Below are 14,555 nucleotides of genomic sequence, written 5' to 3' on the forward strand. Positions count from 1 at the left end.
ATATTGTTATGTTTATGTTGGTACTTGAAATTAATTGTCTTGTTTTCCATCATTCTTTATTGTTCTTATTTAATGAGTATTAGTAATCTCACAGTTTTCCCTGTTGTTGAGCAGCTGATACAGCATCGTCATCATTCCAAAAGCTCTCTTAAACTGTGTGAACACCAAAACGCAACAAGAAAGAAAGGGTAGATTAAACCACACCCAATTTTATATTAAGAAAAGATATGTGTTTGTGAAGTCATTTGAGTATTTCGATTTAGAGGGGTTGAAAGATGTGTTTAGTATGATAATAAAAGGGTAGTATAAAATTTTTGACTTGGCTAAGGTTGACTTTGTTGAATTTGGTTCATGATTGTTTAAGCAACCAAACCAGACTATTGATCATTTGTTGCCATCCTTCAAAGAAAGAACAAACATTCATTTGGGAACAACATGATTAAATGAACACATTGCAGTGATATCTGAAACAAGCTTTTTCTAGATATATCACTCTGTATCAAGTCTATAACATAATCATGGGTTAGTCAAATCCCTGTTTAAGTGTCAGTTGTTAACCTTCACTGCAACCTTCACTGCAACTGGTTCTGAACAATACAAGCAGTCTCCAAATAGAACATCGAATGTCCTAAAACAAAAAGAAAGCATTCTATATACAGTGAAAGGCTTTTCTGCAACTGGGATTGTCACAGGTATAGTCTGGAGCACTTCCACTGTCAGCTCCAAGTTCATCGTCTATGGGTAAATATCGAGCGTAGCAAATTCCACAGTCAATTTGATCTTCATCCTTGTGAAGAACAAGAGGGCCAGGGAATTGCCCTTCCAAAAGAGTTGCCAGATTATGATGGAATGGTTTGTCACTTGACCTGTGGATCATCCAACATGTTAAATGATGCAAAAATAAGTTTGAGATGATACAGAGATGAGCATGCATTTTATCTGAAGGAATCAAAATGTGTGCATATATAAACGAATGTGTCAAAGACTAATGCTTAAAAATTTGATAGAACTTATTTTGACAAAGTAAAGCAACTCTTAAGTTGTATTTATGTCCAATGAAACAATGCAAAAGGAACAATCATAACTCCCACCATTGACAGCTGACAATGATCCAAATTCAAGTGAATGAAAAATAAAATTCAGGAGGAGAAACACTGATAGAAGGTAATAATGTGAAAACAGATTAGTTAATAAAAATTAATAAATAGATGAGACAGGATGTTCATGTCATTTATGCTGATCATCTGTTGTCAGACCTTACTAAAACAAACTTTATCTTCTGGGAGAGAAACTCCTCTCCTAATAATCTCCTCAACATGTGTACCTGATAAAGATCAACATTTATGATAAACTCCTCTTCATTATGATAAACATTTATGCATGAATTAAGTTTTCTAAACAATTAGAACAAATCTTTCGTTGAAAGGTCAATATTTTAGAACAATCAGATTTCTACCTATTTAACATTTTATCTGTTATAGATGTAAAATCTGAGCATCTTATCGCTACAAATATTAACACGTTTGTGTAAATTCAAATACAATTAGTTCTCTACATGTGAGATTAAAATTTGAACCATATTAACAGTTTGTGAAAGTATAGATTATATAAACCACAAGTACCAAAAAAACACAAGTAATAACCCATAGACCAGGAGTTTCAAAGAACCCAATCCAGGTTTGAAAACAGGGATGCTTTAGTCTATCTTCTAAAGCAGGTAGATATACAAAAAACACAAGAAATATACCTTTTCTTCCATGACTTGTTTCAGGATGGAAAGAGCTATAGTTTCAGCTTCCAGAAGGGACAGGTCCTACACAATTATGCCTTGCATAACCAGTTATATCTAAAATTACCAAAGTAGCTACCTTGTTGTATTGCTCTTGAAGAGAACTATCAGCTCCTTCATATCCAGATCCTATCACTTTTGCATTGTATTGCCAGAATGTGCCAGATGGATCAGTATAGTACCTGCAATTTATAGCATGTTACATTTGAAGCAAAACATTGAAATACAGGACTACATAGCAGAGATTGTGTATGAGAGACACTTCAGAATTCAGCCAGATAACCTCTGACATTTGTAATATCAAGCAAAAACATTAATGTATGAAAAAGTGCATGGAGGAGAGGGAGGTGGGCTAGGACATTCAAGGTGGAGATGCTTAGCAAACAATACAAACTAGATTGCAATGGACATTCAAAGCTAATGCTGTGGAGAGCTTCGAATACACTCTACTAGAAGCATTCAAGATGCATTTGAGTGTGAACGAGCACGAGTTCAGCCCTTTCTAGTGCTTTCAGGCGGTTGGCTTCCATCGGTGCCCTTTACTCTTCTGAAATCTGAACTTTGCTAGGCATAGAGGCACGGCTGGCGAAGGTGGAGGCCGAGCTAGGAGAGGGCGCGGCTGTAGTGGGCGATGGCGAGAGGGTGGGCGACGGAACTCACGCATCGGCGGTGTGCTTCTAGTTGAGTGCATAGAGGCACAGCTGGCGAAGGTGGAGGCCGAGCTAGGAGAGGGCGCGGCTGCAGTGGGCGAGGGCGAGAGAGCCGACGGTGTGCTTTGAAGACCTAGATGGCGGCGGTGACTTCGCAGAACGGAGAGAGGAAACGGGGGTCGCGCGATTTTTGGGGGTTAGGGATAGATCGCGATTTTTGGGGGTTAGGGAGAAGAGAGGCGGCGGGCACGGGGAGAAGAGAGGCGGCGAGCGAGGAGAGGAATAGGGTTGGGAGGAATCGTGCAGTGGAGGGCGGCGGCTTGGAGGAAGGAATGGCGAGCAGTGGCGGGTTAGGGCTTGGAGGAAGGAATCGCGTGCTCTGTTAGGGCTTGGAGGAAGGAATCGGGTTTGGAGGAAGCCGCCGCGCGGAGACGCAGTTCGAATCCTCTGAGTCCAACTCCCTCCTCTGAGTCCCTGAATCCTAAGGAAACGATAAAAATTTGCAAGCAAAATTTTTCCCCAAAACCCCACTCCCGCTCCCTCCGACCGGCGCCCGCCTCTTCTTCCTCATCCGACCGGCGCCCGCTCCCTCCTCCTCGTCGGCCCCCCTCCTCCTCCTCGCCAAAAATCCATTGCTCGATGCCCCACCTCTTCTTCCTCCTCCGACCGGCGCCCACTCCCTCCTCCTCCTCGTCGGCCCCCTCCTCCTCCTCCTCGTCAAAACCCGCTGCTCGAAGCCCCTCCTCTTCTTCCTCCTCCGACCAGCGCCCGCTCCCTCCTCCTCCTCGTCGGCCCCCTCCTCCTCGCCAAAAGCCCCCGCCTCTTCTTCCTCCTCCTCCTTCGACCGGCGCCCGCTCCCTCCTCCTCCTCGTCGGTCCCCTCCTCCTCCTCGCCAAAAACCTGCGCTGCTCGAAGCCCCCGCCTCTTCTTCCTCGACGAAGCTCACAGCGACCCTCTTCGCCCTCAAGAAATTTTGTATTTTGTGTTGTCACTGAGTTTGCACAGGTATGGATTTTCAACATTGTCTTTCATACAAATAATCCATTTTCTGTTCTATTTATGTTGTAAAAATTTGTATTTTAAGGGAGAATTATTTGAGGTTCTTGAGGATGATAAGTGTCTCCCAGAAGAACAAGTTCAAGCAATAGCAAAACAATTGGTTCTTTCTGTCAAACTTTTGTTAACATAATCAGAATTATGAATTTAATTTATCTCCTTTGCTTTTCTTGCTTTTGTTAGGCAAGTAATTCAAGTTGCATTTTAGATACATACCTTGGCCACCAAATATTAGCACGGACAGATTGCAGAACAATTTATTGTTGCTGTTAATTATTTATGAGTACAAGTTGAAGTGATTCAAGTTGTGGTTCTTTTTTTTTCAAGATTAAAGAATTATCATGGAGGGTGACTCTACTAGTTGTCGTCGATTGAATTTTGAGTCAAGTGAAGATGATTCAGAAGAAAATGAAGGCGGTTTGATTGTTGAAGCTACGGAATGAGAAAGGAGAAATTGTTTGTGAAGGACTGGATGAAGGACCGCGGTTCAATCGACCAACTTCATCAGAAAAAGGATGCAGATCTTCTTCCTTTTTGCAGATTAGAGAGCTTTAGATCCACAGCTTCCTGATGAACTTAATGGATCACTTGGAAGATCATCTTAATCACTGAAAAAATTGTATCAAGATAAGCTTTAACAATCTTAGCTTTTGAACAAGAAAGTAAATGACATTTAAGTATTTGGTTGTCTGATGAACTTGTTTCTTGTGAGGACAGAAATAACTGCGGGGACCAACTTTTGTTTGAGACTCCAATGAACTCTGACTGCACAATCATTGCAAGTCATGGTAACATGTTTTTAATGTATTTAACTCTTCAATATGGAGATCAAAAGTATCGTTTATATTGGATTTCACTGATTGCAAGAGAAATAATTGATGGATTTGCTATCACCTATTGAACCTTCCCTCCGGATTTGTTAGCACCATTTCAGCAACGCAAACTCCAGAGCAGTTCAACAAGCTTAAACCAAACCCCCTAATAGATCACTGCTCAGTGATCAGACAGTTTTCCTCCAAACTTATGGCACCAAACTAAGTTGTCTCTCCGATGAATAATAGGTAATGTTGAAGGACGAGAAGTTTGAAAAAGTGATGAGAATCTTGTTCCTCAAAGCTTGCTAAGTTTTACTGAGAACTATTAATTTTTGTCTTTGCAAATTTTGTGACCTTGAAGTCAAATTTTTGGCGAAATGTTCCCGAAATACATGTGCAGAAATGGTGGAAGATTTGGGCGTTGAAAGTTTATGGAGTTTTAATTCATACAATATCAGTGACAAGATCATACTGTAGAGGAAAAAAAAGAGCTAATAAAACAGAGCAAATATATACTTTCTGGAACAACGAATCATTAAACCACCTGAATTCTTCATAGAGATAAGAAGAATTCGAAACAGAAGCGTGGTGAAATGCTGAAAGTTATTAAGCATTCCTTGTGTGCACGCAAAGAATCAAGAATCTGTAACAAGATCTTCGACGAGTTATGGCTTCGGAGCAGGGGCCTTGGGCGGCGGCGTAGGAATTTCCTCCGCCGGCCCCTGCTCGACGTCGACCTCCCTCGGGCTGAAGGAAGAGGGGCCGGCGCCAGCCCTCCTCCCCTGGCTCCAGAGTCTTCGCAGGGATCAGAACGTTGCTGACACCGGAGACCTCAGCTCCTCCGGCGCCGCCCTGCTCGACGGCAACGGAGAGGTTTGAAGCCCGAGGCCGTCGGCGGCATTCCTCGGGATCTCGATCACTAGAGCCCTTTCATTAACCCGATCTTGGCCGCCCCAAATTAGCACATTGGTGGGAAACGCCGTCGGAGTGGCCCCCGGCGGAGGCGGATTGGATGACTCTGTTCTCGGGGAGGAGGGTTCGCCGGCAACGACGGCGCAGCGGCAGTGGAACCACATGTCGATACACTGGAGGTGGAACCCATGGCCGCACTTGGGGAGCACCCGTCGGAGGAGGAAGAAGAGGCGGGGCTTCGAGCAGCGGGTTTTTGACGACGAGGAGGAGGGGGCCGAAGAGGAGGTATTTTTATTTTTAATTATTATAAATATTTTTATTTTTAATTATTATTATATATATATTTTTAGAGAAATTAAATAGGCAACTATTCAATCATGCTTAACCTTATGCCGAGACAAGACATAAGAGAATTTAACATGTCAAAAAATAGATTAATTAGATGATCACTTGATTCAACACCTCTAATATTAATTAATTCTCATTAAAATTATCAAGTTTAGGTCTACACAATTTTTGTATGATTAAAAAACACCCTGAAGGGGATGAATAACGTGTGTTACTTTTTCACTTATTTTTTAAAATAACTTTTTTGTTTTAGAGTTAAGCATTAAAAAGTAGAATAAAAAACTCAAAAACACACAAAAGATAAGTTTATTTTTACTTGGTTCACAACCTACGACTGCAACTCTAAAGTCTGCGATCTTTGACCACTTTCGATGAACAATCCAATAATAGTCCAACAAAAAAGAGATTCATCTTTTACAAAGATCGGGAACAGTAACACATTTATTGTTCCTTTTGAAAACAAAGCACAAATACAAGTATAGAAATAATGCAAGAATACCAACAATGAATATCATCCAAAGCTTGCGCATGGTTATCAGAACAATGTCTCAACGTAGTGGTAGTATTTTCGGAGTGAGATGAGAATGGAAGCATTTGAGAGTTGATCCTGAGGCCTCAGTTGAGACTTTCTTTTATAAGATTTGATCATTCCAATGATACCTTTGATCAGTATATCGATCACCTTGGGCTTCGGATCTAGATCAAGCTGATCGGTCTACTGATCCCCTAAATTAATTTATCGAACTGACCATTCTCCGATCATCTACCACCATGTTAGCTTCCCAATAATTTTGTTCTGCCATGTAAGCCAGTCAACAGTTATCCTTTACCATGTCAGTTATCTAGTCCATGTCATATGCCATGTCAACAACCAGGACAACTCAACATTCAATCTACCAATCTGGCTGGTCGATTTACTGATCGTTTGATCTACTGATCCAACCAATCGATTTACTAATCTTGCAAAACAGTGATTAGCATAGTAAAAAGTAATATATCAAATGTTGAGCTTGACAATCCTTGACTATTTGATCTCAATTTCAGAATTCACATGAATCCCTTAGTCCGAAGATGCCTAAGGATGTTCTTGTAAAGAGGACTCGCTCTTTCTTTCGGAAGAACCACTTCCACTAAGAGTTTACCTTGCTAAACCTTGGGCCTCCAGACCTTATTTGGGCTTCTTGTTTAACCTTTGATTACTCGACCTCTAGTCCTTATCCAACTTGATCTTTATTCCTCTCTGATGCCATTAAGTCCATCGTACCTAGTGTTCTTGATCTGCTAAGATTTCCTTGTCTAACTTTTAGTTAGGATTTTACCTTGTTTGACCTCCAGTTAGATCTTTTTCTTGCTAACCTATAGTGAGAACTTTCCTAATTGTGCTACTTGTACATTTAATCAAGCTTTGTTAGATCACAAATAAATTTAACTTTGATCCTTTATCATTATCAAAACTAAGTTCGATTATTTGGTACTCTCTGCATCAATAATTCTCTTGCATGGATATGAAAATGATGTAACCTCATTATCACTTTTAATTAATATTAATTAAGATTGAATTGGATAGATGGGCTTCTCTACTAATTTCTAACCATTTAATAGAAAATAAAACAAAATCTTCCTCACCTAAATTTATCATCATTATCATATCAACCCAGTTATTTAAAATCAATTACATATACATCTAATCCATTTATCAAACTTTATGCAACACTATCATTAATAATATTCAAAATAATTAAATTATTACTTATTAAAGTATTATTTTTTTGTTTTACTCATCTAATAATAAAACATATTAAATCACTTTCAATTTTAAACTGTAATATTTCTTGTCTTTTAATAACTCCAACAAATCAATTTTAAAGCCATTTTTTTAGACTGAGTATTCGATTAAACTTCCATTTTCTTTTCTCGTGATCAATTATAGTTTCTTGATTTAACTCTTCATAGATGGTCATAGGACCGACCATGTAAAACCACTGAGATGACAAATTCCACTTTTTATAGAAGAGTATTCGATTAAAACTAAATCGAATCAAATCGAAATAATTAAAATTAAACCGAACTGATTTTTTTTAACTAACTGAACCGATCGAATTTTTAAATAAAAATCAAACAAATCGAACTGATAAAATATTGATTAATTCGATTTTCAATCTAGTTAACCGAAATAATTAAAATTTTTAAATATTATAAAAAATTTACTAATTAGTTAGGTATTTATAAATTTACTTATCTAAGAATTTATAAATTATTTTTTTTATTTCGATTAATTGATGTTTAACTCAATAAGAAATTTTAAAATCAAAATCGAACTAAATTAATTAATTTAAAAAAAATTAAAATTTTAAAATAATTAAATTAAAATTTTAAATTCAATCGATTTATCCAATTTAATTAAATTACTTTTAATTTTCTTCACATATTATTTTCAAATTTAAAAAATATTTTTTAATTTTTATTTAATGCGATGATATCAATCAATTGATTAAATCTAATACCATATCAATAAATATTATCCAAAGAGGAATGTGCATAAGCTCCCTCCGGCGATTTATTGATTTTCACCACTGTTTTCTTTGTCCTCTTGACAAATTAGATCCATAGTCACTTGCAAGCACTCTTAAATCTTCTCCGTCACTTCTAGGGTTTCGAAGTTGCTTTCCCACCGATTTCTCGCCCTTTTCTCTCTGGGTCTTTTGAACTCGCATTAGGGTTTGGGGGAACTCGCGGAACTCGCATTAGGTCGAAGACGATGATCACGGAGAAGCCTAGCTGGGTTAGACATGAGGGGATGCAGATATTCTCCATTGATATCCAAGCCGGCGGTCTCAGGTTTGCAACTGGTGGAGGTGATCACAAGGTGAGATTTTGTTTCTCAACGCTTTTATTTTCTTCTAATCTTTTAGCGATCTCTACTAAGCATGCCTTTCCTTTTTACCACCCCATTACGACTTCAAGTTGATTTAGTATCTCTATCCTCGTCTTCGTGTACGTAGCTAACTAGTATTGACGTGATTTGTTACACCTGTTTGACTTCGACTTTTGCGTACACTGCGAGAGCTCGCATTCTCCAGTTACAGTGGTTTGGCTACTTTGTACATAGTCTTATTTGCGAATGCTTTATTACCATGGACAGTTTTAAATTTATATATATTTTTTTCACTCCAGGAATGTAATTTGAAACAGCTTGAAGTTTACACTGTATATATTGTCCTGGTGGTGTGGTGTTTCTTGCTGTTGTCTTCTTCTAATCTTTTTTTTTCCCTTAGTGTTTGGGTAGATGAGGTTGTGTTTAAGTTAAATTTTGATGTAGAATTATACAAGTATTAGGACGGATAGGTAGGCAGTTCGTGGCCAAAGATTTATATCACTTAACACGATCGCAACTAGCAGTTTTTTGATTTGACTTTCTACACCAATCTTTGTTACATCAATGGACATTGGTTTTAATTTGCTCCTGGTTTTCATGAAGGTTCGAATATGGAACATGAAATCAGTAGAGGCGGACACCGAAAATGATTCTTCAGTTCCTAAAGTTCTGGCTACACTGCGGGACCACTTTGGATCAGTTAATTGTGTCAGGTGGGCTAAGCATGGTAGGCTCCTTGCCTCTGGATCTGATGATCAGGTAATTCTTATTCATGAGAAAAAGCCTGGATCTGGTACAACTGAATTTGGCAGTGGAGAGCCACCAGATGTAGAAAACTGGAAAGTTACTATGACATTGAGAGGCCATACTGCAGATGTGGTAATTAGAAAGTTTTCCCTTGAGATCTCAATTTTTGATGTTATGAATACCAATATGTTATACATTTGTGTTTATTTAGTTTTGATCATGCTTGTCTAATGGAGTTTTCTATTATGCTTAAAATAGGTAGATCTCAATTGGTCTCCAGATGACTCAACGCTAGCTAGTGGTAGCTTGGATAATACCATTCACATTTGGAGCGTTACCACTGGCATCTGCACTGCTGTACTAAGAGGGCATTCCAGCTTAGTCAAAGGGGTTACTTGGGATCCTATTGGTTCTTTCATAGCTAGCCAGTCAGATGACAAAACTGTAATAATATGGAGAACTAGTGATTGGAGCTTGGCACATAAGACAGAAGGCCACTGGTCAAAGTCGGTGCGTAATGGTCTCTAGTTATTGCAACTTTTTTCACAAACCTATCTATGTGTTAGTAAAGATGTCATCCTTCACTAGTCTATTTATAATACCTTTTCTCTTTCCAGCTTGGTTCTACATTTTTCAGGCGCCTTGGGTGGTCACCGTGTGGCCATTTCATCACTACTACTCATGGCTTTCAGAAACCTAGGCATTCAGCCCCTGTTCTAGAAAGAGGTGAATGGTCTGCTACCTTTGATTTCCTGGGTCATAACGCCCCTGTTATTGTGGTAAAGTTTAACCATTCCATGTTCCGGAAACAATTTTCTAATTCCCAAGAAGCAAACTCTGCACCTGCTGGATGGACTAATGGAGCTTCTAAGGCTGCATCAAGAGAGCTCCAACCGTATAACGTTATTGCAATTGGAAGTCAGGACCGCACTATAACTGTGTGGACGACGGCAAGTGCCCGCCCTTTATTTGTTGCTAAACACTTCTTTACACAAAGCGTTGTTGACTTATCATGGTAATAGGCTTTTTTTTACACAAGCTTGCCATTTTGTCTCTTCATGTCTGCTTCATAGTCAACCTAATTTCTATCTCTTTGCTGGCAGGAGCCCAGATGGCTATGCTCTCTTCGCTTGCTCTTTGGATGGCACAGTAGCCTCCTTTCATTTTGAAGTGAAGGAGCTAGGACACAGGTTAAATGATACTGAGCTGGATGAAATAAAGAGAAGTCGGTATGGAGATGTCAGAGGAAGGCAAGCAAACTTAGCAGAAAGTGCTGCACAGTTGGTGCTAGAAGCAGTATCAGCTAAGCAAACAGCAAGCAAAAAAGTAGCATCCACAGTTGAGAAAAATCAGATATCTGGAAAAGCTTCCACTGATCCAGTAAATCCAATTATTAGCCAACCAGTTCACAAGAGTACTGATGCCCAGACTGGAGATGGTAGAAAAAATGGAGGGGCTATAAACGATGGCTCAAATACTATTACATCTGCCCAGTTATCAAGCCCTCCAAAACAAAGAGAGTATCGCCGTCCCGATGGCCGAAAACGAATTATACCAGAAGCAGTTGGAGTTCCGGCACACCAGGAAAATCAGTCTGCAGCTCATTCTCAACTAGCAGAATTCTCTCCCTTGGCCTTGGACCAAACAAAGGACAATCGAAATGCTGTTGCTGATGGTGGGGTAAAAGATGCTTCCCTAAAGCGACCATTTAGTGGAAGCTATGAGACACACAGCTATTCTGACAAGTTTAACAACTGTGGATCTAAGGAGCGTTCTGGAATCACTGCAAGAGCTAACATCACTGAAAGTCTTCTTATTGAGAAAACACCAGCTCTGACAAGCACTGATGGAAGGGCTAATGTAGAACATATAGGGTGTATAGGCATGCCAAGTTCTCTATCAACCTGCAATTCTCTCTCAATTCGAGTATTTAATAAGAAAAATACTGAAGACAGTTTACCAATCTGCTTGGAAGCAAAGCCTATTGAGCGTTCTGCCCATGACGTGATTGGTGTTGGTAATGCATTTTCCACTAAAGAAACTGAAATATGTTGCACAAAAGGATCTGAAACTCTGTGGTCTGATCGCATATCTGGAAAAGTAACTGTTTTAGCTGGAAATGCCAATTTTTGGGCTGTTGGCTGTGATGATGGCTGCCTACAGGTACACCAAAAATCACTTTTATATGAACTCAAAACCAATCCAATATATGGGATTCTAACCCCCTTTGATAAATTGATAACATGACTTATTATTCGTAAAATAATTTTTTTGACAGTTTTTTCTAAAAAACTAAACCTTTTACGGAAACTAGCTACTCTATTATATTCCATAATTTATGGAATCATGATCCAATAAATCATGGAATATTTTTGGTCTAATTTTTAGGGATATTCATGATTAGAAATTAGTTGGTTAATGATCCCATAAACGATTTAGATGTTCGTCAACAAGCTTGGTGTTCAATTAGATAAAACTTGTTTATGTTCGTTCAATAGGAAAACAATATAAAAATAAACAAACTTGAACACTAGTAAGTTTGGTTCGTTAATGTTCATGAATAATTTATAAATAAATTTATTTATTAACTTGTGGGAAATTTAATTGTATTTTACGTCTTAATTTTTTTATTTAAATACATGTAATTTATAACTTTGTATAATTTAAATAATTTATAATATGTTAAAAATAATAAAATAATATAATTTTCAAGAATTAGATAAAAGTGTAACATAGTTTTATAAAGACAACAAAGTTATTAGTTATGCTTGATAAGATTTTTAATAAATAAGCTTAAACAAGCTCGTAAGTAAATAAACAAGCTTCAACGCAACTAAATTTGGCTTGACTCCTTTACACCCCTAGCTACAAAATCATGTTTCTCGATAGTTCCCTTCAAGCTAGTGAATAGAGATACTTATCATTCCTAGCTTAGATACAATATTTTAGAATATTGAACTACTTAATCCTTTAGTCAGAATATCTACAAATTGCCTAGATATATAAGGCGTATAAATAATTTGCTCTCTAGTTTCTCTTTGATGAAGTATCTCTTTCGTTTGATCTTGTTGTATGGGATTGTGAACTATGCTAATTGCAAATTTATTATTACAATAGTCTCATTGAGTCATCCCACTTGATCTTTATTTATTCTAAGATGATTTGTAAACAAAAGTAGTTTACACACACCTTAAGCTATTACTTAGAATTCTACCTCTACACTAGATTACACTATCAGATGTTGTTTCTTGCTCTATGTCACGACGTTATTTCTAAAAAGGTTACCTTTTGTCAACTATTGCAACAACTGGCCCAATATAATCAACATCCATATATGCCTTTAACACTAATCTTCCATTTCTTTTAAACAAAATACCCTTTCTTTGAGATACTGTAATACTCGATGAGTTGCTTGCAAATGAATTTTTTTGGGTTATGCATGAATTGAGCAACCTCTATGTATGCTATGTCTAGTTGTGTATGAGACATAAATAAATAACTCTTCTTATTAGACATTGATATTTGCCTTAATTTGACGCTGACCGACGACCTAATGTAACCCTCCTTTATCCGGGCTTGGGATGGGCTATGACGGGTTATTTGTTATAGGCGGAGTTCGCGTTGCAGGATCCGACTGTAACGTTTCGGCAAGGACTGCTACATCTCTAGAACTTGTGTGTAGTGATAAATATGCAAGAGTTCGCGTTGCAAGGCCCGATTGTAACGTATTGGCAAAGATCAATATATCTTCGTGATAACTTAGGTGTAGTGTTAAATAAGCAAAAGTTTTTTCACCATAGGTTGGATAAGAATAAATATTATAGGAAAATTAATAGTCTAAGATTTGAAACATGGAACATAGGAACCCTCACTGGTAAAGCAATGGAGGTAGTAGATACGATGATTAGAAGAAGAATTAATATTTTGTGTGTACAAGAGAAAAAATAAGTAGGTGAGAAGGCAAAGATAATAGAGAACTTGGATTTTAAATTATGATGCATAGAAAAGAGTAAACAAGAAATGGAGTGAGTATTGTTGTACATAGTTTGTTAAAGGATGAAGTTGTAAGAGTAGTTAGAAAGGGGATAGAATTATAGCTCTTAAGATAGTAGTGGAGAAAAAAATTGAACGTAATTAGTATATATGCATCTCAAGCAGGATTAAATGAAGATACCAAATCAAGGTTTTCGGATGACCTAGATGAAATATTACAAAATATTCCGTCAAATGAAATGATTTTAATAGGAGATGCTCTAATACATTTTTTAAGAAAGAGAAGAACGTTTAATCACGTTTAAAAGTGAGAATAATAAATCGCAAATTGACTTTTTTATGATTTTTATGATTAGGAAAAGGGATAGAAAGATTTATAAAGATTGCAAGGTCATTCTTAGAGAAAGCTTAACTACCCAACATAAGTTAGTAGTATTGGATATACGCCTAAAGTATAGTATCAATAGAAGAAAAATATAGATGACTCTTAGAATTAAGTGGTTGAAATTAAAGGATGGGAAATAAAATATATTTAAGTAGAAGGTAGGAGAACAAGTATTAGGTGAAATATACAAAACTCTAATATGATATGGTATAAGATGATATCAAAATTGAAAATAGTAGCCAAGAGTGTACTCGGTGACTCAAAGGAGCATGTACCACCAAGTAAGGAATCTTGGTGGTAGAATGAGAAAGTACAAGAGAAATTGAAGGAAAAACGAACATCCTATAAAGAATTATATGTTTGTAAGACGAGAAAAACTTAAAAAAATATATAAGAGCCAAGAAAGAGGTTAAGAAAGCAGTGAATGAAGTTAAGAATGAAATTTTTGAACAGTTATATCAAAAATTGGATATAAAAGAAGGGGAAAGAGACATTTATAGAATAACTAAAGTGAGAGAGAGGAAGCTAAAAGATCGTATCCAAATAAGATGTATTAAAGATGAATGCAATAGGGTACTAGTAAATGATGGAGAAATAAAAGAGCGGTGGAAAAAATATTTTCATCAACTTTTTAATAAAGGTTTATGTTATCAACTTAGGTAATTTAAGTAGGTCAAATGAATATAAAAATTTAAATTTTTATCCTAGAATTCAAACTTTAGAAGTAGAATAAATTTTAATTGGGATGCAAAATGGAAAAGACATTGGACCAAATGATATTTCGATAGAGGTATGGAAATATCTAAGGAAACAAAATATTGAATGACTTAAAAAATTATTTAACATGATACTGAAAATAAAAAAAATACCTGATCAATATAGGGTAAATAGTTTAGTACCCTTATATAAGAATAAGGGAGACACATAAAATTGTGTAAACTATGAGGGTATTAAATTAATGAGTCATATTATGAAACTTCAAGAA

At 37.1% G+C, this 14,555-nt stretch overlaps 1 protein-coding gene, 1 long non-coding RNA gene and 1 pseudogene across 3 annotated transcripts in view; 1 reads left to right on the forward strand and 2 right to left on the reverse strand.

Annotated features, from left to right (window-relative positions):
* Positions 1 to 802: 802 nt before the first annotated feature.
* On the reverse strand, positions 803 to 1,907 carry LOC141815828 (uncharacterized). The gene is made up of 3 exons (XR_012600615.1): positions 1,869 to 1,907; positions 1,748 to 1,813; positions 803 to 866 (listed from the first exon to the last, which is right to left on the reverse strand). It is a non-coding gene; the product is annotated as an uncharacterized LOC141815828 (long non-coding RNA).
* A 2,988-nt stretch (positions 1,908 to 4,895) lies between these two features.
* On the reverse strand, positions 4,896 to 5,509 carry LOC141815830 (RING-H2 finger protein ATL3-like; annotated as a pseudogene).
* Positions 5,510 to 8,114: 2,605 nt separating this feature from the next.
* Positions 8,115 to 14,555, forward strand: part of LOC141815829 (protein HIRA) — a 28,217-nt gene continuing 21,776 nt past the window's right edge. Inside the window, exons 1-6 of one of the 2 annotated variants that reach the window (XM_074703703.1) lie at positions 8,115 to 8,436; positions 9,049 to 9,324; positions 9,451 to 9,702; positions 9,810 to 9,918; positions 10,021 to 10,207; positions 10,296 to 11,355. In XM_074703703.1, the coding sequence (XP_074559804.1) occupies positions 8,329 to 8,436; positions 9,049 to 9,324; positions 9,451 to 9,702; positions 9,810 to 9,918; positions 10,021 to 10,207; positions 10,296 to 11,355 (1,992 nt within the window). In that variant the 5' untranslated portion in view covers positions 8,115 to 8,328. Of the gene's footprint in view, positions 8,437 to 9,048; positions 9,325 to 9,450; positions 9,703 to 9,809; positions 10,208 to 10,295; positions 11,356 to 14,555 lie in introns of both variants that reach the window. The other variant, XM_074703702.1, reaches the window with a different exon arrangement.

This window comes from Curcuma longa, unplaced genomic scaffold (genome assembly GCF_044706935.1).
Source record: "Curcuma longa cultivar G26 ecotype Majalengka, Jawa Barat unplaced genomic scaffold, ITB_CL_G26_1.1 contig_11139, whole genome shotgun sequence".
NCBI lineage: Eukaryota > Viridiplantae > Streptophyta > Magnoliopsida > Zingiberales > Zingiberaceae > Curcuma > Curcuma longa.